Source organism: Fistularia commersonii, chromosome 9, assembly GCF_037954325.1.
Source record: "Fistularia commersonii isolate RoL2024-O1a breed Wild chromosome 9, RoL_Fcom_v1.0, whole genome shotgun sequence".
NCBI lineage: Eukaryota > Metazoa > Chordata > Actinopteri > Syngnathiformes > Fistulariidae > Fistularia > Fistularia commersonii.
In genome coordinates this window covers 3,852,501-3,879,802 of record NC_141292.1, presented here as the reverse complement: position 1 = coordinate 3,879,802, position 27,302 = coordinate 3,852,501, and the positions used below count along the sequence as shown (strand labels likewise).

The following is a 27,302-nucleotide window of genomic DNA, read 5'->3' as shown; positions in this document are numbered from 1 at the left end:
TATCCCTCTGTTTGATGATGAACAATCTCAGAAAACATCCGATGCCTTTCCCACTACAATTAGCGTCTGTGCATCGCAGCGGCAGTTCAAAACAACAATGATTTCTTTTGTGAGATGAAAAAACAATAGACATTGCACTGCAGCAGACACTTTTTTTTTTTTATTGGGTAACTATATTGATTTATTTAAACGTCAGCGATGCATTCCAGCAACGCATATATCGTATGGTTCTAAAAATGATCATATCAAATGTCACATATTATATAGAATTTCGCGTTCTGAGGTCGTCGGGTAGATTACTGGATTCGCCCTCGAGTCAGGGACGATGTTATTCATGATCTTAAAATATGCTTTAAGGGTAAGGGTACGACAACTAGCTGGCTGTAAACATCGCATTCCGCCCCCTGGACTCGTAAATTGCCTGGTTGGACTAGCGGAGTGCCATCAGATCGCTCCTCCAAGAGAATTAAAACCAGCACAAGAACAAATCCTCACATTATGATGCACTTACAGTGCGATTAAGCTTTCAAGCAAACTACAACCTAGCAGGATATCGCTTTCTGCAGAGAGTAGGCTGCTATTTTGGAAAATAATACACAGAGCAGCAAATGCCCTATCCACTAAATCGGCCGACTCGGGGAGCAATGCACTGTGACCATAAACTACAACGAGCAAATGTTTTATTGGGAAATGGCGACATGAGCTAGGCTAGTTCATACTGTCTCTTTTTGATTTCTTGCTCACTTACGTGACTCAGATTGTTTTGTTTTATTCCTATGGCGTTCATTCTGCAACGCTGTCCCTGTGCTTGTTTTAACTTTGCCTACTTTAATGCTCAAAAAAAAGCCTATCGAATTTTCTGCATTATGAGTCAAAACGAAAAAATTCCTGCTCCTCCCTGTGACTTTGCAGCAGCTTTTCCTCTGCATCCAGCCCTGCGCGCTGACTTAATGGGGCTACATAGGAGACAGTCACAAAAATGTAATGCACGCTTGGTTTTTATTCCCCCTCTCGCCCGAATCCCTATGAATAATTATCCATGTAATCCTGCCGATGCTGCGAGGTCGGCCAAGAAATCCAAACCTTTTCATTGATTTCAATGAATTTCTGCGTTCTTTCTCATACGCCGCGTTTCGGGCAACGTACAGTAGACTCATTTGGATCTTGAGTTATGTGATCTGATACGAAATCAAAAGCTTCGAATCTGTTATGCTCTTTTTCTCCGGATCTCCGGATACGCCGTGGCAACTGTTCGTATTTCTAACCCAGGAAATAACTGTTAAAAAGGCGCCTCATGACACCTCATCTGAAGGGAGCGAAAGCGATCCAAGTTCTGCAAAAATAAAAAGATTCGGTGCTTGCCACTTACCTGCCGAGAACATCTCAGATTAGATCCGCGTGTGTTTTCTTTTCTTCTTTTTCGATAATAAAAGCGAGGTTATTAGGATTTTTAAAAATACAAGAAGAGAGAAGCTTATCTCACCTCTTTGAGTGGGTCGTTCAGTTCACTCAAAATGTTATCCTCGTCAAAGATTTTGCCCTGGTAGCGGTGTTCGTAGTAGTCGTGTATTTTCTGCCGCATGTCAGCCGGAAGCTTGTGGAAGGACATGTATTGCTCCACTTGCTTGTACTGGGAAGGCAAAGAAAGCAGACGGATATCGGATTCATTAGATGTGATGCGTTCATATGCAGAAAGCCAAATGTCATACGACGACGACGGCGCACCTCGTGCAAACATCACACGGACACCCGTATAGATTTTCGATAAAGTGGTTATTTGTGCATCCGCATTGAGGACAAATCACGCTCTCGTAGTCACAGTGCCCTGTTTCGTGCGTGGGGAGGGAGAGGCGGAACAGGGGAGGCAGGTGGCGAGGGAAAGTCGGAGCGAGTACAGGCCCGGGGCTATGTCAGACCAAGGTAGCAGTTCTGATTATTTCACCCATGCAGGAAGCCCGGTCCTAATGGGCAACCAAGTCATGATCTAATGTGAACTAGCAAGGTTTATTTGATATCCTAGAGAGATTTTTCTTTTATTCCCTTTGCGGATTTTTTTTATTTATTTATTTTTTATTCCAGGCAGTTTGAAAGTCCACAAAATAGCAGGATAAATAGCGAAAATAGCACCGAGAGCGTTCCAGCAAACCGACATGAAGCCTACACTGTGTTTTTGGACAAATTTGCAAATGTATGCGTCAAACTCTATTCTCATATTAAAATGCGTTTTTTTTTTTTGTCTTTTCCAAATAATATTGAACGTGGGCGGCTTTGGCTCGGGGGGGTAGAGCAGGCGTCCCTCCAATGCAACGGTAGATGTTTGTTTCCTGGCTCTTTCTGTCTGCATGTCGACATTTCCTTAGGCAAGACTCTGAACCCCAAGTTGCTCCAGGTGGTGCGGTGAGTTTCTTGCATGGCAGCCGGTGTGTGTGTGTGTGTGTTTGTGCGTGTGTGAATTCTGTCTGGTGTGAAGCCCTTTGAGACCACCAGGTGTGTAAGCGTTATGTAGGTTGACGCCATTTACCACTGAAGGCGCTTTATTTAGATGTCCTAGCGTCACATTTAATGAATTAAAGTATGAGCGTGAAATGAAACACCATTTCAACCACGTACATATTTAACTACATTGCTGGTTACAGGATTGTGTTTTTTCCCTGATCCTAATAGATGGGTAGCTTCGATCGAAACTTCTTTTTCCTGCATTTCTATTGGTTATCACTTCAGAAAAATGATTTGGTTCGATGTGTTCTATGTGTGTAAAGGGAATAATAGTTTTCACTGGAATCCCATATACTAGTGATGTGCAGTCAGGGGAGGCAGGGGAGGTCAATGCCTCGCTTGCCAATCTCGGAAAGAAAAAAAATGTAAAATGAAAAAAAAAAAAATTAAATGGTTATATTAATCAGTAATTTGCATTATTAAGGTATTTCTCATTTAAACTCACAAGTTTTTTAATTGTTTTTCTTTTTTTAATTATTTATTTATTTATAACATCCCCTTTTTTTTTAATTCAAAATCGCTGGATTTTCACATTTAATGTTCAAATACTATATGAACCACATTTCCAATGTACAGTTACTTTTTTTTTTTGTCAACAACTGTTTGTGTGTTACCGGTTTCTTGTGCTGAGCAATCATAAAAACGGAGAGCCGCTAAGTGAGGCACGCAGTTTCCCTGCCTCAAGGTAGGGGGCGTTTGTGATTCGAGGGATTCTTCTTGCGACTTGTAAATCTAATCGTGATGAAGTTAGTGCTTCACCAGCCATGAAACTGACCGCACATCACTGCAATATATCAACATTGACACTGACCAACATTAACTAAACCGTCCCCTTAATAGGACAAAAACACTGTTTGTTTGTTGTTTGTAGGGATGAACCATAGTCAAGGCTAATCGAAAAAGGCAATCAGACAGGATTGATAAAGAGCATTTAAATGGCCTTTAACGCTTCAGCTGAAGAAAAGTGCGACCCCCCCCCCCCTCCCGTAATGATGCCTTATAGCAAAATGATATGACACAATTAACCCAAGTACTAGAGAGCTCTGTTTAAATCAGACACTTCTGATAATAGTTCAAGTTTTCGCTTCCCCTGTTCTCTTCAAATAGGTTTGGCTGACCCCGGGGTTTGTTTGAACCCGTCTGATCTTCAGAGTGCTTGTATTTCCACCCAAGCCGCTTTATTTTTAGCAATGCACTCTTCCAAAACCCAGCGATTGACTCGCTGAGACCGGCGTTATTATTACTGATGGGAACGGTAGCTAAAGCTGCAAAAATAAGCTGCGTGCTGTCAGTTGTTTAGAAACAATCCTTTTTTATTTTTTATTTTTTTTTAACATTAGCCACAGGACAAGGCCGCATCCACTCAGGCCAGCAGGTGAGTATGTAAGAGGAAGCGATGGACAAAAGAGGACAGAGGAAGAGGGATAGATAGAGGGAATGTGAAGGAGAAAATGAATTGTTTTGTGTCCTCAGAAAGCCAGACGGCCTTCAATTCTATTTTTGTTTTTCTAACTAGATGTGCACGGCTGGACGCAAGACTCAGAATTTGCGCGGCTCTGTATAAAAAAAGGTGCTGTACCACATATGACGCGAAAATATCGGATACATCCAATATCAGGTATCGAACCGGAGGACCGGCGGACAGAAGATACGCGGGCTCATCAATTTCCATCGGCCTGCGATTTCTCACGAGTGTTTGCTCCACAGAGGGAAGTGAACGCAATCTTCCCAAGCGGTCCGATGCCCTCACACCTGAAAATAAACACCGCCTCATCGTGCCGGTGGTAATAACAGCGGCGCAGTAGGTGGGAGCCGGCGGCGGCAGCTGCTGCCACGTCGGTAGACCTCTGGCACACTCTGCGGCCGGTGTGATGCAAACGTGGCCCATCAAATGAAATTTGTGAGGGAGAGAGAGGGACCTGAGGTCGAAATCCCCCCCTCATTGATTCCACTCCTGGCTGCAGTCAAGTGATAAGGGTCCAAGGCTTTGTTTGCTCCAAGTGATTTATTTTCTGTTCGCGGTAGAAGTTGGAAAGTGGCTCGACCTGTTAATTTTCACCGCGGGGGCCAAAGTGGGACAGAATCAGGTCAAGGTGCCATCGAGACTGGCATCAACTACAATATTAAGGGTTGACGAATGAAGAGGCTCAAAGCAATTATCTTTGAGCTACAAGCGGTGGGAAACTGACTTGAATAAAATTCGAACAATAAGCCCCGTTTAGTGTGTCGTCGATAATCACGTCCCTGGATCGGACAAGAAGTCTGTCTTACAGGGTTCAATATCTGCTTTTTTTTTTTTTGAGGAAAAAGGATAAAGCTTCTCACGGGCAACATTTTGGGAGGTGATATTGTTAAATTTGATGTCTTTGTATTTCTTATTCTCCCTCCTTCCTACTATTATCTATTATTGTTATGTTTTACTTGAAACTCTGGCACAACAATATCCTTCGGGATAAATAAAGTTGTTCTTATTCTTATTCTTATTCTATCCATTTAACATAAAAAGGTGAATCAGCCATAACCTATGCAAGAGATAAATCTAAGACATTTTTAATTAGTCCTTGTATTGGCAGTAAGCAATACATTTAGAATCTTTTTTAATTCAAATTAATGATGTTTGGTTATTCGTCCTAAATAAATCAGAAAATTGTAACCTCGACATGCGCATCTGAGAAAGTTTTTATATGGACGATACTTTCAATTTTCTCCTAATCTATGTATTTTTACAGGATACCGCCTTTCTTTCCTATTAACGCTTATCTGCGCACAACAGTCATCTGTTGTTTGTTATTCCTTATTTTGCCATCATTTTTTTTTTTAAATATACTTCCGTGATGCCAATGACCCTGGCTAAGCTGTATTCACCCAGAATAATACTGTCGGCCAAGTAGCTTCCATTAGATTTCGATGTGTCTCCGCGCCTCACATTTTCAAATGAGTCAAGGCGTGGACGTGTCTTCATGAATAACTTGTCAGCTCATAAACGGCACGCAGCTGTACACTTGCTTGCAGTGGATCAGCACCAGGACACCACGGCAGGCAAATGAGATCATGCATGCTTGACACTCATTTCCTTCCACCCCTACCAGTTCTCTCTCCCCCGCCGTCCGTCACGATCGCCTCTGCCGTATTTCCCCGACCCGATATTTCACCAAATCGCCGCGCTGTCTTTTACCGCGTGTACATTTTGTTTACTTTTGATCTCACGGACGGACGGGCAATGCATGCGAGCTCTGTGCTTAAAAGTTGAGGTTTATTTAGCGTGCTGTATTTTTTCTTCCGCCTCTTCTGCCCCCGTGAGCGAACTCTAACCTCAGACCCAAAACCATCTTTCCATCCGTGCCCCCCGCCAGCTGTGGCAGTGATAAATGTAATGAGTACAGACTGAGCACCCTCAAACCCGTCCCTGCTGCTCCACAGCCTGCTTCGCTGATACGCACAGCCGTGCAGGAAATCAGCGCGAGATGAAGTTAGCCGGCTCCGCGGCGGGGCTCCGTTACCACGAACATGGCATTCAGAGCCTCAAAAACTGTCAGTTCCATGCCTAGAGGGGTGTTAAAAGGATAAAGTAGAATGTAGATTGAGCAAATTTGCCGCTGAGCAGATGTTCACGCGCACTGAACAGAGGACATGTCACTAATTCAAACAGTGACTTTCCAATGCCTGACTTGTTTGCTAGAGGCAGCCATGCTGTCAAGTTTGGGCTGTGGCACTTTGGTATCGGCGTCTGGCTGCGAATCGTGAGATCACGTTGAGTACATTCATTTTGGTAAACTGCAAGTTTATGATAGGATTGTTCCTTTTTTCTGCGTGAAAACTGCGTGAAAGGCATATTTGCGCTAGCTTGAACGATCCCGGAGATCATATTCATGCTGTTTGCAGATGATGAAACTGTTTCAGCGGCAGTTCGCAACTTCACTCCGAGCAAAGATTTGGGATCTCCTTCTCACTTGGACCATTATGAATTACCCGCACTTACTATCGTCATAATTTGGATTGTAAAATCAGGTGGCAGATGGAGATGTCGAAGCACTCATTGGGACGGATGAGCGTACAGGGGTGCAGGAAGGAGTCCATTAGAGCGACACCACAACGTCAAGCCGGGACGGTTCGAACACGTGCTGAGGAGGGATATCGAATATCTGGGCGGAAAAAAGTGCAGAGGCTAAAAGTGCCGGGCAGGAGGTTTAGAGGAAGGCGGAAGATAAGATTTATACTTTGACTGAGAGAGGACATGAGGTGAGTTGGTTTGTAAGAAGAGGATGCAGAAGCGAGGGTTAGATGGAGGCAGGTGATTGGCTGTGGCAAAGAAGAAGGTTGTTGGGAAGGAAATTTCGTTATCTATGCGACTGCTCTTTTTTTTTTTAAATGACTAAAGCGAACGGGAACGCAGATTTTATCAAGTGCCGTATAGCCATATAGTCTCTAAATCACCCGGGGGGGGCGGGGGGTCTCTGCACGGGTCCGACTTGGAGACCGGCAGACCAAGGTCAGGCCAGCATTTTAGACTAGACCGATACCGGCTAAATGCTTTTATATGCAAGGTGTAAATTATCGAGCTGGTATTTTAACATGTCCTGTTCCGGTCACAGCCAAGGTGACTCTGCCGGTGCTCTGATACAAATTATGGCAACAACCTTCCAATGAAATAATTGATGTGTGTGTTATCAGTCTAGCCTCCCCTGTGTGTGTGTGTGTGTGTGTGTGTGTGTGTGTGTGTGTGAGAGCGGCACCTTCTGTCATTCCTGTCTTTTACTCGTTACAGAGCTCAAATGCTAAATTAAAAGACCCCAAAATGTCATCTGTGACTATTCGGGTAATTAATTAATTAGCAACCCCATAGCTGCATCGCGTGCAGATTTACTGCAGATTATCAACATAATACTTCCAAGACATAAGCGACTTAGAAATATGGAATCATCACCCGAGCGATGCTGATGGACGCTTTTAAAATGAGACAGACAAAATGTAGTGGTAGACTAGTACCTAAATAGTCTAAAAGAAACCTGTGGTTTGTTCAAAGCGGACCGATCTTATTTTGATTCGTCCACGTCGTTTGCAGTTATTTAGATGTATTTTTTCTAGTTAAAAAACGCATGAAGAAAGTCCTCTTCGGTTTCAGGTGCGCAGGTCCACCTTATTTGATCTTTGCTGTCATTCACTGCGGGTCAGAGCTCGGCTCCTCCTTTTAATCCCGACAACATTTTGCAGAGAATCAAGGCGAGCCATAGGACAATAATCCCCCACATGACAGCGGTATGTACACGAGCGCCGGGGGAAGTTTGAGCCTGGGTGGATGATGTTGTATGCGAAAACAAAGCTCATCAGTCATAGATGTGTGTCCCGGGAATTGCCCCGGACCCTCGGAGGGATCACAGATGGTTGCTTGACTGAAATACTGGATAATCACTGCCCTTGGAAATACTCACAAAAAAAAAAAAAAAAGTTACAGGGCCAGAAATGAAGGAGAAGAATGAAATGTGTTTGCCGGCTATCGGACAATGAGGCGGGTCATGTCACGGACCCCCCCCCCCCCCCTCCCCCCCTGCTGGCCTATCGTGATGTGCTCAGGGTTAGGGGGGGGGATTAAATCCTCTTTACTAGTCATCGCCAGGATATTGTGATCTGTGCAAACCCGACCCGTTGGTCCGGAGGGCACCCGAGAGAAGACCTAATTTATTTAAGTCTGACTCCAATGAGCAGGATTTGAATGCACTCGGAAAGAGCAAAAGCCTCAGATTAATACTTTAAGACCATCTAAGCAGCAATTAGTATTACATACCTTGAAAAAAAAAAAAAAAAAAAACACATTAAAGCTGTGTTTTAAGGGGTAACTCTAAGTTGCTTAATTGAAATAACACGAATGACCACAAGGGTAGCGTTTTTCTGTTGTCCTCGGGTACCTGCTGTCATTGTGTGTTGCTGCTCGGTTCTTACCTTCTCTTGGTACTGCCTCCGCGAGGAGTCGAGCGATTGGATTAGAGCTGTGGCGTGGCCTACAAACATGGCGTAGCACGTGGCGCCCACTATCATGCTCAGCATGGTGATCCACAGGTCGGACATGCTGACGGGTGCCCGGGCGCCGTACCCGATGCACAGCATGTGGCTCATAGCTTTGAAGAGGGCGTAAGAGTACTGCTTACCCCATGACACGTTCTGCAAAGATGAAAGGGGTCGGGGGGGGGGGGGAGGGGAGGCGGAGAGGAGGCGGCGGGAAGTTACTGCGAGACAAGGCAGGAAGGAAAAGCTCGCCGGCGGGCAGCGAGGAGGCTTTTTCTTCGACGGATCGCTGGAGTTCCGGCCGACCTCCAACCGAACATTCGACCGACATGCTCTCGGTCCCTCGGAGCTCGATGCCCTCGGCGAAAGACCCAACGCTCACGCTTCGGCCTCCAGACATTCACCGGTAGGTTTCCATCGCCTTTGCTCACGTCCCGTTGGCGGATGGGTGAAGGTAAAATAACGGTTCGTGCTTGGGAGTGCCCGGGGGAGGGGACGAAAAACGAACCGAGAAGAAAAACCCGAACTTGCATTATTCACATGAGTCTGAGAAACATTTACTTTCCAGCCCAGGGCATCCTTCGCTGCCATGACACCGTGTTCGCGAGTTAAAAATACAGCCCCGGGAAACGGGGGAACCCTCATCATCCAGGCAACTCCCAGTTAACAGCCGGGCGTCTTATCAGTTTGAGTGCGCACGTGCTTTGGAACGGGATTTTTTTTTTTTTTTTTTTTTCCCAGTCAAGGAACGAGTCTTTTGAACGGCTGATTGTTGCAAACCGGCGAGCGTTTTGAGCGTGACATTGTCTTTTATGCCTCAAGAGGCGGCGTTTGAGTCTTACAGTCGTTACATTCTGGTTGACAGGCAGGGTCTGAATTTGAATTTCGGGGCGGCACAAATAATACCATAAAAACAACTGATATTGATATTTCCGAACGCATTTTTGTTTCGCTCTCACACTTTTAACTACCAGTGCAGCCGCTTTTCAAAGTCATGGCGGAGACACCCAAAGGATGCATCTGACCTCGCTAGCAGCGACCAGATGGGTGACGTCATGCATGTCGGACGGCGCTTTGTCTTGACGCGCGGTCGCCTGGTGCAAGATTTTCCCTTTTGCAGCACATTTTAGACACAGCGATGCTGAGGTTGTCTTCAAGAATCCGCTAAGACCGCCCGGTTACGTATCAACTCTCGCGACTGCCGTTGCTTACTCGGACAGCTGTGACACATAAAAGTTCCTATCTGGGAACAAATGTGACACATTTTTTTAGCGCAGACCTTGTACCAAAAAACAAGAGCCAAGTTGCTGACTCCCTCAGTAGCTTCACCCCCCTGCGACCAGGAACTGCTGAGGGAGCACTTTTAAACAGAATACCCATCTCAGCCCTGAGTTAATGAAAAAAATATGAAACCTCTATAAAATGTACTTAATCTCTGTCCTGACACAGTTCTACACGGCTCGCAGTAATATAGCACGCCATTATGTCCTCTGCGTCTCCTCTGGCTCTCCTTTTTCCATTGGGCTTGACTCGGTGCTGCTCATCAACAAGGATTTTGTAAATGAGTGCATTTACAGCTAATCATCTTGACTGGATGACTCACCCATTCTCATTGCCACGCTGATTACTTGTTGTTCTTCTGGATGCTGATAATGTAGCATCCAGAAAATGTGTCATAATTACATTTGCCAGCTTTATTAAAAAATAGAGAGAAAAAAAAAAAAAATTAAAAAAAAAGGTGTCCGTTGCGTTTGCTTCGATCGTTTCGTCCGACGGTTTCATCGGACGAAACGCTGTCGTCCAGCGACGTGCAAACAAAGGTTTTGTTTATCTCTGAATCAGAGGGATGACACAAACGCACCCGACCATGTGGCTGGAACAAATGCCATTTGCGGGGTCACGGGTCTTAGGTGTCCTTTCACATGTGCGCATCCGGCGTGCGGCGTGGAGATGGTGGCCTTCCGATTACCGAGCGCAGCGGCGGCATGTTTGTTTTTGTATTTGCATGGGGAAGCAGAAACATTGTGACTTTGCCAGATGATATCAGCGAAGCCCCGGTCGCCCGATCGACCTTTTTACTCTTGTCCTGTCGTATATTTGGCGTGCGCGTGAAAAGAAACAACGCGCGGTGTCAACACCACTCTTTTTCACGAACGGATCAATTCATAATGAACGATTTATCGTTGTTTTCCCATATAATTGGAATAAACAATCTACATATCCGCCTTCTGCTAAGCAAAAACTGTTTCATTCAACACTTCAATGACAAATTTGTGCTTTAAAGCTTCAATTTTCACAAAGCATTTTTTGAAAATCCATTAGTGACATTTTATCATTATCCTGACTCAACATCGTTAAGTGAATAAAGCGGAAAAAATGCCGCAAAATTATCACGAATTCCTATTGGAGCAAAGTTTCCATATTTACACAGCAAAAGTTTATATCACAGTCTTTAAGGTAAAAAAAAAAAAGGGATCCATGTCATGTTGCATTATGCATCCCAAAGGTCAAGCAGGCTTTGCAATGGAATTAAACACAAATAACCCTGAGAGAGCATTCGAGCAATATGAGTTCCCTTCAAATACGACTTAAACCTGTCTTGTAAGAAAAACAGATTGATTAGCAAAACAGCAAATTTGGTCTTGAAACAAAATAGATAATGCCGATTTTTATTTGCATATAGAGAAGAAGGGCAGTTAAATCCGGTCTCAAGTGGTCACGCAAGACACATCTGGAGAATTCATGCTGAAATGAAGATTTCCAGCCAAATCTTCATCTGAGATGTGCCCAAGCCTAGCAATTATTTCTAACCAGGCCAGGAGCTGTGGGGAAAGAACCAAAAAGCAAAAAAAAAAAAAGAAAAATAAACTGCATAATAGTGGCCGCTTCAAAAAGCTACAATACAATTAGATATACAGGTTAAAGGGCAAACGTAAAAGGAGATCAACCGCAAAAGAGCCTCCCGAAAATTCGGCACCAGAGGCAAAACCCTGTCCAAAATAAACAAGAAACAAAATGGGACATAATTTTAATTAAGCACCATCTGTTGTCCAGACAATGCAGTGCCCAGACTCATTCCAGGGTCCCGAGATAGACCCTGTGAGAGCAGCATTAGCACAGCCTGTTGGAGCTAAGAATAAACCAAATAAAAATGCTCTTCAGTAATCAGCATGCCTGTCCATCCCCTGAAAAATAATAAATGTGCTCCGAGCTAATTTAAAGTGACATGGGTTTAAACTTGTTGAAGCTCGCGACTCAACCGGCACTGTAGATGAGATCCTTCATGGACCTTCACGGACCAACGTGTGAGACATCAAATTAAGCATTAAACTGTATCATGTTACATAAAAAAAAACAAAAAAAAAAAAAACACCACTAAACTCCCTTACATCCCCCCAAAAAGGCAATTTTTTTGATGGTAAAAAGGGTGAAGTTTTGCATTAACGTAATTGTAACATAATGACAACAGATTGTGCTCTTATCGGAGCGATATCACTGGATACCATTGAAATCCACATAAAACGTCTGTCCCAACTAATTCCTCCTAGGTTTTTGTCCTTCGGAGAGAAAACTTTGTTCATATTTATACTTTTATTTTGACAACATAGATATGTTCTGGGACGGGCCTGCCCTTCCATGCGTGCACGGCAACCCTCATAGGGTACGGACGGCGGCCGACAGCAGAAGTGACATTGATTATATCAGACGCAGCGAATCACAGAGGAGATGGGGTGGAGGTGTGTTGCGGTACATGAGGGAGCGCGCAAGAGCGCTTTAAACAAGCCTTCTCCTTGAATGACATTTACCAATGAGAGGGAATCAATGTCTGGAACAGTGTTTCCCAACCGCTGTGCCGCGGCACATTAGTGTGCCGTGAGAGATCATCGGGTGTGCCGTGGAAAAATGCCCACTTTCACCTGATTGGTCCGAACATGATTTATCCAACGCAAATAATGTGTTTTCCAATGTCTATGTGGGCAGCGCGCCCGTTCGATGGCAACGGGTAGTGAATTAACCTGTGCATCTGTGTATCAGAGTGATTAGTGACGCTTTGCGTGATACATTTTAAAAATAAAAAGTACTTGTATCTGCGTAAACAAACAGGCAGCATTGTTGAAAAGTACCAAGACGAGCTGCAGAACTCATCTCTAAACCCAAACAGCCACACACCGTAAGAAAACATTAATACTACCTGCCGGGAAAATTATTGTAAAAGAAATGCTCGGCTCTGGCGTCGATAAAGAAATAGCCCAAGTTCTCTCAAATAATACCATTTTTGATGACATGTCTTCGGACATTGAAAAAAGTGTTCTAGAAAAGTTGCACATCAGTGGGGAAATTTGCATTGCAACTTGACGAATCGACAGATATTAGATATATTACATTTCACACTGAGTAAATTGAGACTACGGTTTCATTCAAATTCGTTAAAAAATGTTTTTGACATACATATTTTATTGCCTGTTTATATATTGTATAGTTATTTTATTGCCTATCTGTATATTTTATATATATTGTCTATCTTATACAGTTTTATATTTGTATTGTCCAGGACGACAGATGGAAATTAGCTATGAGCTATAATCTGGTACAAACATCTCTGCCTCTGTGCTTAATGTATTTGTACACTGTCCTAATAAACTTCTCAACAAACAAACAAACAAACAAAAACAAAAATATTTATTTGGTGGTGTGCCGTGTGATTTTTCTAAAGGAAAATATGTGCGGTGGCTCAAAAAAGGTTGGGAAACACAGGTCTACAAGGGGAGAACCAGGATGGTCCGACCACGATGGACCGACTGATCTGCAGCCTGGGGTCAAACCCGAGGTAACCGTGCACTGCGTTCGTCAAACAGATGACGAAAAACGACGACAGAAATCCCGAAGAGAGGGATATAGAGAACCCCGTAATGAAGAATATTGAGTTTACCGGGCCAGAGCGATTAGGATGCGACTTCTCACCCCCGTATTCTTGACTCACTCCTCCTCATCAAGTTGATTCCTTGATTTGTATTTTTCCCCCCTCCGTTACAGCGAGTGACTCACAGATGCTCCGGTGCAGTGCAGCCAATCACACACTTCACGACTTCTATTTACATGGCTAATCAAAGGATAAAATCTTAGAGGCACGTCCCAGGATTCATCATTATACGGTTTCCTCCCATGCAAACATCAGTCCTTTCGGGAACGGTGACTCATCGCATTATTAACTTTCAGCAAAAAAAAAAAAAAAAGGCAGTTTCTCGCGTGCAACTGTATTTTCACCGGTCCTACGCACTTTAATAAAAAGTGCCGAACACGCCTGACGCATTCAGTAATTCTAATTAATTTCTGGATACGGCAAAAGAAGTGACAGAATAAACCGAATAGCCGTCTATCAGGAACTCGGTCTTTGTCCGTAAGTAGAACGGCAAAGTGGACTCCCACGCTTCGCTATCACGTGTTAAACCGGATCTCATCTCACACCGTTTCCGGACTGTTACGGTCAATAATGTAAACAATTCCATAATAGCATCGAGCCGAGCGTTTGATCGCGTACATTTAATGACTGCCATCATTTCAATTCATTAGTCAGAACGCTGACTCTTACACAGTTAGTGTCTGGTTACGTGACCGGGGCGACACGGTATGATTCACCGTTGTTACAGTGATGTTTTTGACCCAAAGGCGTCGCTTGTTGTTGTTACAAAAGGGAAAAAAAAAAAAAAAAAAAGGAAAAGACGAATGGGATGTAACAAACAACAGGATTTGACCCTGGCGCCCCTTCTGAAAAAAGAAAGAAGAGAAAAAAAAAGAAAGCGAGACATCTCTCGTCCTTCCTCCCACAGACACACACTGATTCATTAGATGTCCTACTTTCACTGTGGCATAACACATTAGCAAGGAAAAGGTAAATACTTTTCCTTTCTTGTGAATATTACATTTGAGAAAGTCTCTTAAATGTGTTTTCAAGCTTCGTGGTTCATTTTGGGACACGTTTTTGCATTTACAACCTCCCTGCCTTCCATTCCCTGTGTCATTCCAGACAAACATTTTCATAATGTTTACAGTTTTAAGCAACTTGGTGTGCAAAACATCCGTATTAACCGGGGGTTTTAATTACTCAATCATAGAACTCTCGAAAAAACCCGGCAAGCTGTTCCGAGCATCGGGGGAAAAAAAAAAAAAAACCCGGGATGCACAATATTCATTTTTCAATTACATAATCAAACTACAAGCTGTTCTCCCCAGGAGAGCACAGAAGGCAGAGCAAGTCTTTGAACCGATGGATCTGCAGGCCGGCAAGTTAGGAAACGCACAGAGAGCCGAGTATCTCGGTGCGAAGGCTTCGGCTGCGGCGTCTTTGTCTTGTATATTCTTTGGCTTACTGCCTGCTCAGCAGTCCCGGCCAAAGATCCTTCTCAGACTTCTCGGCTCGCGAGGGATTTTTGAAATTCTCTCTTTATTTCTGCTCCGTCCTCCCGCTTTGTAGAGTCAGAGCTGTCGGAGTCGGTTGCTGGTGGGACGGGAAGCGCTTACTTATTTATACCTTGAATCTGCTCAACTGACTATCTGCAGACAAACTGGATTTATCTCGGTGCGGCGAAAAATATGTCATTAATTATTCTATATTGAGCAGTCGGACTGTCACGGAAAAAAAAAAGTGGAGTGACTCACTTCCTATAAAATGCACACAGCATTGTTAAGATAAGATAAGATAACCTTTATTGATCCCCATAGAGGAAATTCCTTTTATATTACCATGGCATAATCATTTATATTTCTAATAATCTAATATATTTTGTTAATTATTACACGCACACACAACAGAGAGCCCTGCATCTGAGTGTGAGGCAATTCAGGAACAGTGAAATTATTTTCCTGTCAACTTACTAATCCATCACTTTACTCCCCTTTATTTTTTCAGATCCTTGGATCTCCTGCATGGTGACTCCTTCGTACATGTTGTCACTTTGAAAGGATGCTTATTTTTACTTGTTCTTATTACTAAAGTCTGCAACAGAAATGTTCGGAGAGCAATCATATTCACCAAGAAGTTGTTTCCAGTCCGGAGCATAACGTTTGAAGTTTCTTAGGGTGTAACAGCTTTACGGTGAAAAGTATAAACAAGAGTCTTGCGTCCTTCAATCTTGGCATCGGTGTGACTCCTCATTATCCCCGACAAACAACCTTAACATCTCCACATTTCCGCTGGAAATAATCCCGCATTTCTGAGTCACCCGGCGACATCCGTGACTGGACCTTCCAATTATCAACAAGGACTCTCAGAGGCAGTGAGACAAGCATTTACAAATAACACACATCCATTTTAAACGGCCGGTTGAATATTCAAAACAAATAAAATAAATGGGAAGAATATTCTTTTCACACGGTGGGGAAAAAAAGAAGTCGGGTGAACCGACCGCATCCTCTTATTAAGGGATTTGAAATATGAGCCAAAAAAAAAAAAAAAAAAAAAAAAAAAAGTTTGATTAATTTAAAATCCTGGACTGAGCTGGGTTTTGGAAGTCATTCAGGGGTAAACAGAGAAACAGAAGAGTGGCGGCGGCGTCTGCTCCGAGGATAAAGAGCACGGGGAGGGTGACGTGCTGAAGGCGTGAGCGCACGTTTGTTTTTGTTTTTTTTTTTTTTTTTGCTGTTTGTTTGCGCGGGAGGTGGGAAGGGAAAGTCTTATCTATCTACGTTATCTGTATTTCTGCTTCTTACACTCGCATGAGATAGGAGAACCTCATCGGGCTGCCGCGATAGCCACGCGCGGAGCCATAAAACACACATTCCTCCAGGAATCTAAACACAATATCCTTACGGCTTACATGAAGTCAACGACACAGCCCATCACCTTCTCACATAACAGCCTCGCTATCATTTCTAGTGATTAAGTAAATGCAGCCTCTTGGGAGTAAGAAGCTACTCCGAGGCCATTAGTCCTGAAGATAACGGTCCCGCGGCGTACAGACCCACTCAGCAGTATCTCCGAGCTCGTCGCCCCGACTCTTCCTCTAACAACTGCGGACGGAAGCCGACGATGTGAAGGGGAAAAAAAAAAAAAAAAAAAGGCTGAACCCGAGTTTAGAAGTTCTGAGGCAGGAACGTGCTGAAGGGCACAACTTTGACGGCGGTGTTCACCTGACAGTCGGTCTCCTGACGGGCCGGACGAGCACATCACCTATTTATACCCGTGGATGACAAATAAAAGGAGGAGCATCTTATCATAATTTCAAGTTTATGAACACTAATGCATGGTGATGGTGTGAGAGGAGGGATCCCGCATTCGGGTGACCGTTTCACTTCGGATTTGCCGGACGGGAATCAATGCGCCGGCCCTCCGCGTCCGGCAGGATCCGCGGGGGAACGATTCCGCAAATTGCTCATTCTAGCACATCAAAATCAGCAACACGATGTCAGCCGCTCAAAACGGCCGACGCCCTACATCACCGGTCCAATTCACAGAAGATATGACCGCAATATGTCTTATTTGCTGCAATTTAACTTTATTGGGGATTAAATCAATTTCTCCAATAACGTCCGACGCCCCAATGTAGTTTGAGGACTACAGGGTCCTTGAAAAAAAAAACGTGTTACGAGTAGAAGATACGGTGAGTCCAACAGAATGACTATATTTTGAAAAATACATACTCCAGCCTATTTCGATAATAAAGATCTAAATAACATTGAAGTGAGACATACGACTCTGCAAGTCTGCTCTTTTCTACATTTTCCAGGACTTTGCGGGGAAGTTTCCTCCCTCGGTTGTACTTGATTGACAGGCATGGGTTTCCCCTCATGAACTCTCCCTCCCCGTGGACTCGCTGATGCCGAGCCTTCATTAGGGCTGCCGCCACTGATAAATCACCAAACGGACAAGTCTGCTGATCCTACCATCTGTAGATTGAGAAAGTCACACAGAATATACCTACCCCTCCCAAAAAAAAAAAAAAAAAAAAAAAAAAAAAAAAAAATCGGGTTTTTTCCAGTAATGCTATAAAAAAAAAAAATTAAAAAAAATTAAATGTATATTATGTGTATGAAATAAATATAAAAATAAAGTGTAAAAGTAAGGTAGCTATATTATATTTTTTATTTTCTTTTTTTTTTCTCTTGTTAGTCAACCATTTCTAGAAAATTACTCTGTTGTTTTCTAAATGTTGAAGGTCGGGTTCAAATGTTTTTTATTGTGTCATGGTTGTGGAGAACCTCCCTTTAATGTTAATGCATGATCCATTTCTTTTCCCCATTATTCTTAAATTAGTTCTCTGGATATTTTTTTCCAACGGTTAACAAAAATTCAGACCCCAGATTATATTTTGCTTGGTCTTCCTTCTTTGGATACTTTGATTTACTCGGGTGTAGATGAGAGACTATTCGTAAGAGAGCGATGCGCAGTCGGATGTTGTGTTTTTTGGAAAAAAATTAAATAAATAAATAGCTGTCAGTTAACCGCGTAAAGTCAGACTCGAATGCATCATTTCCCTTCAGTCTCCTGCGACGGGCTCTTTTCTGCGGCTTCCCCTCGAGACTTTTCCATGCAAATAATCCTGGACACAGAGCGAAGCAATTTAGTTTATTTCATGCATCTACATGGACCTGAGTAAGGGGGCTTAAGTGATTTACTTTGGGGAAGAGCAGAAGCCCTCGGCATACAAGGAACTGGTCATCGCCAGCTTTGTAACCTCAGGTAAATTTGAAGTCAGAGCATCGTTCTTTGGGTTTACAGTCTGTGGAGCTGTAAATTAAGGAACCCTGTCGAGAGCGACCGAATGCAAAATTCTTTTGGTGCGAATAGAGATGGATAATGTCTGCTGGGGTGAATAACACATGCTCGTTGGGAACGGTCTCACATGGGCAACCCGTTGCCTCTAACTAAGTAGTCAGATACGAGGCTGTGACGTTGAGGAAAACTGACATTTGCACCTCCGGCCGTTGCCTCCGAAACGTCATTTTTTTGCAAGTGGAGTACAGAAATGTTTCTTTTGGCAAAGAAGGCAAGCATTTACAACCGGCATTGGCTGGGAGGCCAACGCACACTGAGAGCAGCAACCGCCGTCTGTTTCACACCAAATCAGACACAGGCAGGGAGGAAACCAATAGATTGTACAAAAAAATAAAAAATAAAGGAAAACACAAGGTTTGAAGAGCTAAATGCATTGGTATCGAATGCAAAGATGTTTCTGGGCAAAATACAGCTGATTTCCGACCGGCGGCCCACGTGCAATGCGCATGCAATGGTTGCATGTGCAACTGCACAAGAACCGAGCCAGGTTTTGATTTGGTCTCGTCTCGCAGCAGTTTTAACTTAAATCCTTCAATTCCTGCAAGAAAAATCTTTCATTCAAATCGGTCTCTGCTGGTGCCGCTGCCATCAAATCTCTCTGCATCAGAGTTTGTATGCTTTAATGCTACTGTGATCGGATTTGAAGTGATTTTGAGTGGATGACTTGGACAGTCATCATGATATATGCTTAAAATGCATCGTAATACAGCTGCTAAAAGCAACAATTAACAATAAATGAATTACATTTCTTTCCTGCTTCCTCCGTAAGCGTCCCGGTGTTTCCCGTTCCCTCCCGCTCTCTCTTCCGAGACATCCGAGCAACCCTGTAGTACCTGAGAGCAGCCCTACAAGCTACCAGGGGTGTTAAGCTCAAATTACATAGTGCACAAACACGCTATTGGACCTTGCAAGCTACAGTGCAATGATGCACTTGAAATAAATTTCCCTGATGGATGTCTCTGATAAAGTTGGGACTGCAAATCTCCAACAACAACGCAGCGGTCTGGGAACAAACTAAATCAAAAACCAGACTCCACGAGAATACAGAACCCCTTGAAATGATGTGATTTGACAGGGAAGTATGACGTGCCCAACGACGTCCCTCAGTTTCTCAACGCCTGTCGGTCAATTAGCAAGATTGCGACGACGGGGACTGTAACGTCACCCAAAGCTGAGGCATGGCTGTTTTTAATCTTGGTTTTAGACAGCTAATTTGTCACGTATTTCCACTTCAACAAGGGATCTGCTTGTAAAATACCGATGCACGTTTTAACGGGTTCACTATTATCAAACCCGAGAGTTCCATTCGTGTCACCACACAGCTCGGTGTCTGAAGCAGACTCACGAGAAATCCATCGGTGATATGAAACTTTCAATAATGCTGCAGTCTGCCAAGAGAGATTAAAAAAAAAAAAAAAAGTGAGCCCGATGTGTTACGATCACGCCTCTAAGGAATGAAACGGCAAAACCGTGATCACATTATTGAAAAGAAAACTAAGAGCCGGTCTTCAAACACAGAACGATAAACCTGAGCAGCGATGTCATTAGCAGGAGGGGCTGAAAATTGCAAAGCATTAAAAAGCCCCTGGTGGGTTTTGCTTTGCCTCCGCTGATGTTGACGGGGGAATAACAGTAAAAACATCAAAACAGGAGGGTTAGTCTGTGCTGCTCTGTGGGCAGCGGCATGTGACGCTCATATTTAAGGGGATCCTTAAAAAGGGCAGAGATGAAATAGCGACAAGAGTCATCGACTACGTTCATAATTCCCATCATGCCGAAACGTATTTACCTGCAATTTGTAAACGTTTTCCAACTTTCAGAACAGCAGTTCTTCGGTGCTTCACCGATTGTTGTTATTCTATAAAAGTGTTTTTCAAATCAAACAGCTCCGCCTGTTGTCATCGGAGGTTTCAAAATAACTCCAGCCTGATTGTGATGGCGTCAGATCAGTCTGCTCTGTTATTGTGGATGTCTTCTATCTTCTTAACAAACCCATAAATTATACACACTACCGCTCCCAAAACCCCCTTTTTCTGAGAATATATCAGCCTCAAGTTGGCATGGCGGGTCGACGCTTAGCATTCTGTTTTCTATGACTTTTCCATCCTCCCGTTTGTTTGTTATCGCCACAGTTTCCATTTTTCGCTTGAAGTGGAACTGGAGACAGATCTAAAAGGAATATCACAGCTTTTACACGCAGGAATTTGCATCCCCTTACCGTAGTTTGCCTCCAAACACAATGAGCGTGGGGTCATTTTTTTTTTTTTTTTTTATAGGCTTTCCTAAGAAATGGCATTTTAAAGTCCAATTATTAAGCAAATTGCATCTAAAACATCCCGTTTTTTGTGGAATCATTCAGTGAGTCACAATCTCTGCTTTTCCCCGAAACATCTCGTTTCCTCTTTTTTTTTAAATCGATCCCGATTTAAAAAAAGCCCATACCTGCACTTTCTCATTTCCATTCTTAGTTTATGGGTTCAATCCTTGAACACGTGCTCTTGAAAACCTGTGCATGGTTACCCCACGGAGAAGGAAAATAACAAACAAAAAGAGAAGAGTGTCATACTTACAACCATACCATTTAGGGACACCCAGCAGTCAGGGGGGAAGTCTTGAAGGAGAGGCACCAGATACTGGAGACAGCCATCCCAGTGACACAGAAGCAGCATCATCCCTATCAAATTAAATATTCTTACCACAGCACTAGCCAGGTCATAGGTCATATGGAAGATCTGTCAAAAGAATAAAGGTGGGGAAAAGAGAGAAATACTCAGTTAGACCGAGAACTCTTTGGCGTCTTCTTTGTCTTTTCCGAACGTCCGCAGTCACAAATTACAACAAGCACCGGTTAGATTTGATTAGATTTGACAAAACAGCGGCTTTAAACGAAACACCTCTATACGTCGATGCGCATTTCTCCATTTTACACGTCAAGTGCGCCAAGACTGACCGATTCGAATCTTTTGATGAGCATCGCGAGCTTATCGAATGCAACAGCATTGCTGTTTAAAGCAGTGCAACAAAGGTATCTTTGAAGTGGACAGTATGGTGGGCGTGCACGGACACCAGAGAACACTGCTGCCGCTGCCGGTGCGTGAGCGTGTGCACTTTTTTTCCTGCATTGTATCGACATGTTTATAAATTCAACACGACACCGTTCCAAAACTAACCGCGTAAAAAAAACCCGGACTCATGGCTCCGAGTAATAAGCGATGCCGAGCGAGGGAGGAAACGTCCGATGACGAAGAAGGCGGCGGAGGTTTAACTGTCGCCGTCTGAGGACCGGGAAGTTCCAGAGGAGTAAAATCCTCGACGGGTTGAACAAGCATATCTGCAATGAGCAGAGGATTCATTTCCACTGGATGTGGGTGAGGAGGATCCACCCACGCCTGGCCGGCCGGGGCGGTAATACAGAGCTCCTCATTAGCATGAGAATCCCATTCCCATTCCAGGTCAGCTATTCCATGACCTTTGTCACACTCAAGCTTAATTTCTTTTTATAAAAAAAGTTAAATATGGTCCGAGATGGTCACCGATTGGTGGGTTTTGCATAATAAATCGGTCACATTTGCAATCTGTTGAATGATGATTTCAGGCACTTGTTAGGTCTATTTTTGAGTTAATGGCTCCCCTTTGCCTATAAACTGTCATCTACATTCAATCATGGGTGTAATTGCATATGAAGTGAGCCTCAGTTTATGATATTACAAATTCACAACATTAAGTAATATGAATTAAAATAAAAATAAATGCGTTAACCACCCTCTTGGATTTTTCAAGAAACCATTTGCTTTAGCAGATTTTAGCAGAAATGTTCACGTTAGCTTAGGTCTGACCCAAAAGCATGTCTGGAAGACTGGCATCATTTCTTCCTCATATGATAAAAATCATATAACACATTTTGTTCTGGGCAATTGAGGCTCTCCACTTGACCTTCTGCGTGTTTGCTTCAAACTTCTTGCTTCAAGGCGGAGCGCGAACCGCCGTGCTGTCGTATAATAACTTAATAATAAAAATAAACCTGGGCGATTCCTTTCCACCTTAAATGGCAAATGTGGCTGTCTCTTCCGGCCAAAAAGGAACATGCGTGGGCATGTCGCGCTCACCTATAATTTGGCATAATGTCGCAAAAAAAAAAAAAAAAAAAAAACGCATGCTAAAATCGATCCAGTAAGCCGGAGAAATCCCCCGGTGCGCCGGTGGCCCTTTGAATCCACCCCGGCCTGTTGCGGCTGTCCCGTAACCTTTCTAGACAAAGGACAGCGTCCACACGCGGCGCAGATGAGAGAACAAGCGGCTGAGCTGATGCTCAGATCCCTCTATGTTTCAACTCATCCACAGGGAGATACAGCGCTCTGCCCTAAAAGGCTAAAATTAGCCACCAGCTTTGCTTGAGAAAGGCTGCACCCTGTATCTCTTCTCCTGCCTTCATCTTTATTCTTAATTTAGCACGACTCTCTCTCCCTTCGTTGTGTGCGCGTCTCAACATTCATCACGATTTGATGACTTGAGAGGCGAGAACAACAGACTGAGGGCAAGACAAACAAAGACAAGGGGAGAAACCAAAACAAAAGCATTTATAGAGAAAGGTAACTCATAAAAGTGCTTATTCCTGAAGGATCCCGATGTGGCTGGAAAGCAGGAAGTAGCCTTTTGGTCCCCTCTTTGAATTGCAAATGATTCATCTCGGGCAAAAATAGCCCGGTGTTTGGTATAGCTTTTCAATTTAAACACTGAAAAGAAAAAGAACAGGAAACCGGCACTTTATCTGCAATTTGTCAGGTGACTTGTCAGGGATTTGGATTTTTAAAACAAATTCTAATTTCTGAGGGAACACCGGGTTCCAAGCAACCCGGGATAGCGTTCGGTGACGTCTTTACATCGACTAAGTAAAGGATCAATGCGACAATATTTCAGAGCTTTTAAAGACGAATCACCAAATGCTACTTGAATAAAATTTTCTGATTTGCTGCAGAATTGAACTGATACCAGTACTTTTGTGTCGTGCAGCACATACACACATACAGGCTCTCATGTCATATTGTTATAATCGCTGCTCTTAAACATCCTCTAAAAAATACAATATATTAAATGTTTGCTGCTGAAAAAGAGCTTCCATTTATGTGAAATTTTAAAAGGAAAATCCAACATGTCTATTTGCTATTTTTTTTCTGCAACATTTGCCAAAATATTGGTAATTGGTGGTGTCTAAAATGTCCAGAGGGGATTCGCAGCGACCCTTCACATCCATCCGCTAAGGTCGCACTCACAGTGTGACTTTTTTTTTCCTTTTCATTTGTCATCCCTCTCTTCTGTTAATAAGCCTTCAACCACCTCCCACCTCCGCACACCTCATGCAGCGGGAGCGCTGTCGCTCCCCACCACAGCAAACACCGACACTTCGCCCGGTGACGTCAGAACGTGTGACGTACGCGGCCGGCTGCGAACGCGTCGACTCTTAATAGGGTGCACGACGAGGCATATGACGTTGGGAAGAGAGATCACTGCTTAAAGTCAGTCTTTTTCACTTCTTTCCTATTTTTTGACCGACCAGCTAATACATCGGTATTTAAAAGGGCTGAACCAGGGGTGGGAAAACTACGGCCCGCGGGCCACATCCGGCCACTTGGTCTTTTTAATCCGGCCTGCCAAAAAAAAATCATACTTGATGTGAATGATTGAATAATCGGATCAATGAATGCAGGAGCTCAAACGGGAGATTATTTTATTTTTGTAGCCACTTGAGAATTTTCCTGAGCTGAATGACACACATCGGCTTTGTGATTTGGCCTTTACTGCGGACATACTGACACAAAAGGAAAAACTGGTTTGTGCATGAATTCCAAACAAACGTCAGAACCGTCAAATCCAAGCTGGGCTTATTTTCAATGCAAATGTCAGACGAGTCTGATATGTGCCGTTTTTTTTTGTTGTTTTTTTTTAAATCAATCGTTTCTTCAAATTTTAAAAGTCAATGCGGCCCCTGAGCCAAAAAGTTTGCCCAACCCTGGTCTGGACGGTTTGTGCCGTCGAACTTCCCTACAGGTACTGCAGATATTGATAATTGATTGGATTTAAGTTGGGAAGTTAGCGTCAAGACGTGTCATGCCAAATCTTAGATCTTTGAGGATAATGAGAAAAGTTGATCTTACTAATGTTGTTGAATTTTTTTTTACTTTTTTTTTATCATCTGGTAATTTTGTCAAAGCACCGGTCGAGTGCTCTGATTCAAACTTCTGATCTATCTATTTGTTTTTGTTTATCCATTTATTTATTTCAATGCCCATAGGCAAAGACAACCGTAAGCGGCTTAGTCATTACCCTGAAGCCAAAACACAGAACGAAGAGGGTTTTTAACCGCTGAGGAGTTTGAGAAGGGCTCAGCGCGGCGGAAACTGTCACTTTTGGGGGGGTTTGTTGCAACATCCTAGTTTTCCATGCAGGAGCGATGAAAAGGTGTCTGTGTCTGACAAGTAGGGAGTGAGAACGCGTTGGCAGTGAGATTGCCCTCTAGTGCTTCAGCGGCTAGACTGTCATCCGACTGACGTTCAGGTTGGGGTATTTTTATTTTGATTATGGCGGGCTGCACAGGGGATAAAGTATTTCATCCTATTGCTTTTTTTTTTTTTTTTCTTTTTTTTTATACTGCAGGTATTATAGGACACACGAGCTGATATAAAAGAGAAAAAAAAAAAAAATTAAAGGAACAGTCATCCGAGAGATCTCCTACGTATGATTCGACTGGAATATCAGGGGTCGGCCCGACTTCACGGCTGGCTGAGAGCAAGTGATTATGCTGCTGAATGAGAGGTTTTACAAACTCCCAGGGAAGGTTTCACTTTGCCAGGAAGCCCTTGCAACCTCTGGGTCATGCTCCCCGAGGGCAAAGATGTATTAGGTAGAAGCTCATTAACACAGCTTTAAATTTGTTTGGGTTTGATTTTCAGGGACACCAGGCTGGACCTTCTATTAATAGAAGCAGCAGTTTATTATGACGACTACATTTACAAGGCTTCCGTGAAGATATTTTTTTTTTCAAATCAAAAAGAAAAAAAAATCTTGAAAATAATGGCATTGTTTTTTTCATGAATCTAAATGATTCATTTCAATATGCATTTCATGTGTGCATAGAAAAAGTGATAACTGATTCTTTTTTTTTCAATTAAATTACAATTCAATTAATACAAGTCTTGCAATTCCAATCTACTCATTTTTATTTTAAAAAATTAATTTATTCAACAGTTTGAATCGCTGATAAAAGCAATTAGTAATTGTAAAAGGTACCTAAAATCAGCAATTGGTTCAAGGAGAGTGATTAGAAAAAGCAATTACATGTAAAATGAATACATTGATAAGCAGCTATGAGACAATTTGGGGTATTTTACAGAAAACGGAGCAAAGACCATGCCTCTCAAGCTCAGATCAGAGATGCTTTGTAAGATTTTCTTGATTTAAATGCATGTGAAAGGCTTTCCGAAAGCAGCGATCGCTGCAGTTTTTCCGGCCTGAATAGGCCGTCTGAAAGAAGCTTATGACTTTTCATGACAGCAAGAATAAAAATGGCATAAATACATGTTCTAGAGCTTTGATGACGCAGGATTTGCTTGAGAGACGCCACACGGGCGAAGCTGCAGCGCCGTAAGTGTAAGACCTTGCTTCTTTTTGTTTTTTTCTAGGCTTGGCTGTTGCACCGTCATTGTATTGATTTGTTACTGTCACCCTATGTTTGTGGTGATCCGTGTACTTGTCTATAGTCCAGCGTCGTGTCTGTTTGTGTTTATACATGTCTGTCAGTGTGCATGTGTGTCTGACGGAGGTGGTGGTGGAGGGCGGGGGGGTTGTAGGGGTAAATCATTAACCGACTGCTCGCATTACAAACTGCACTGAAACCGAAGGCCGCGACTGCGCGGTGCGTGCAGCCGACGTCGGGCGCCATAAGCTCCTGCAAAGTAAATGACGCTAGGAAATAGGTAGCGCTGACAGAGAGCCAAAAGAAGCACCAATACTCACCGCTGGCAAAGTGAAAATATAAGCTCAGAGCTAAGTGCATCAAGCTTAAATTTGACCGAGGGCAGGGGCGAAGGTCAGCCTAATCCTCTAATACGGTAGAGACAAACAGCCAAGATGTGATGTGATAGCGACACAGGATCACACACTGTTCGTGTCCGGCCAATAGGGCGCTCATTCACGCTCGGCCCTTCCTGGTCCACTCCGGAGTACGACGGGGGGAAACGCAGATGAGGGTCAGCTGGGATTCGCAGGAGGGGTTACTTCCCCGAACGGGATTAAGAACAATGTAACATTCTGCGGATCTTGTGGAGATTCGCAGCATCTCCTCCGTATAACGGCGAGTGGACGGCAGAGCCAAAAGATTACGCCGCATGCGACTTCTGTACGGCAACGCGACCGTCAGGTTGATGTGCCGAATCTACTGTCGTCTGACTTTTTGAGTCTGATGTGCTGGGAAAAGAGCAAGCAGGAGAATTACTCATCGTCGGGCTGTGGGCCTTGAACACGCAATTACAAAGTGTTCTTTATGCATCTTCAAACTGGACACGAGTGACCTCTGTTTGAGGTTAGTGAGGATTAGCGAGGGACTAATTTGAGGGGATTAAATCCACCACTGGCTATTACATTGAAGGATGACAAAACTGCTTCTAGGAAAATCTGGAATTCTACCGCTTAACATCATCTTGTAAATCTCCTTTTGGATATTCCTTGCTTCTGCTTAATCACAAAATTACAGTTTAACCTGTATTTGCAAAATCTTTATTGAATAAGTACATTTATTCAAGTATTGTACCTAAGTACCGTATTAAGGGGACCGTACAAGAATATTTCGATTTCATTCTACCCCACGATTGTGAGAATATTGTCTTCTGCGACTTTTATGCAATAAGTTTTATATTTCACCATTTAGATCAGGCTTTCTAAATACGTGCGCATTTTATTCAAACATGTCATTATAACAAGTTACAAGGTGATTATAAGGCGTATTAATAAACTAGACATAATTATACACGCATTATCATCA

At 43.3% G+C, this 27,302-nt stretch overlaps 1 protein-coding gene across 1 annotated transcript in view; it reads right to left on the bottom strand.

Moving 5' to 3' along the window:
- Positions 1–27,302, bottom strand: part of hcn1 (hyperpolarization activated cyclic nucleotide-gated potassium channel 1) — a 77,640-nt gene that overhangs the window by 21,853 nt on the left and 28,485 nt on the right. Inside the window, exons 3-5 of the mRNA XM_086152026.1 lie at positions 20,839–21,000; positions 8,434–8,652; positions 1,484–1,630 (exon numbers count right to left, since the gene is read on the bottom strand). Coding sequence (XP_086008152.1) covers positions 1,484–1,630; positions 8,434–8,652; positions 20,839–21,000 — 528 coding nt within the window. The remainder of the gene's footprint in view (positions 1–1,483; positions 1,631–8,433; positions 8,653–20,838; positions 21,001–27,302) is intronic.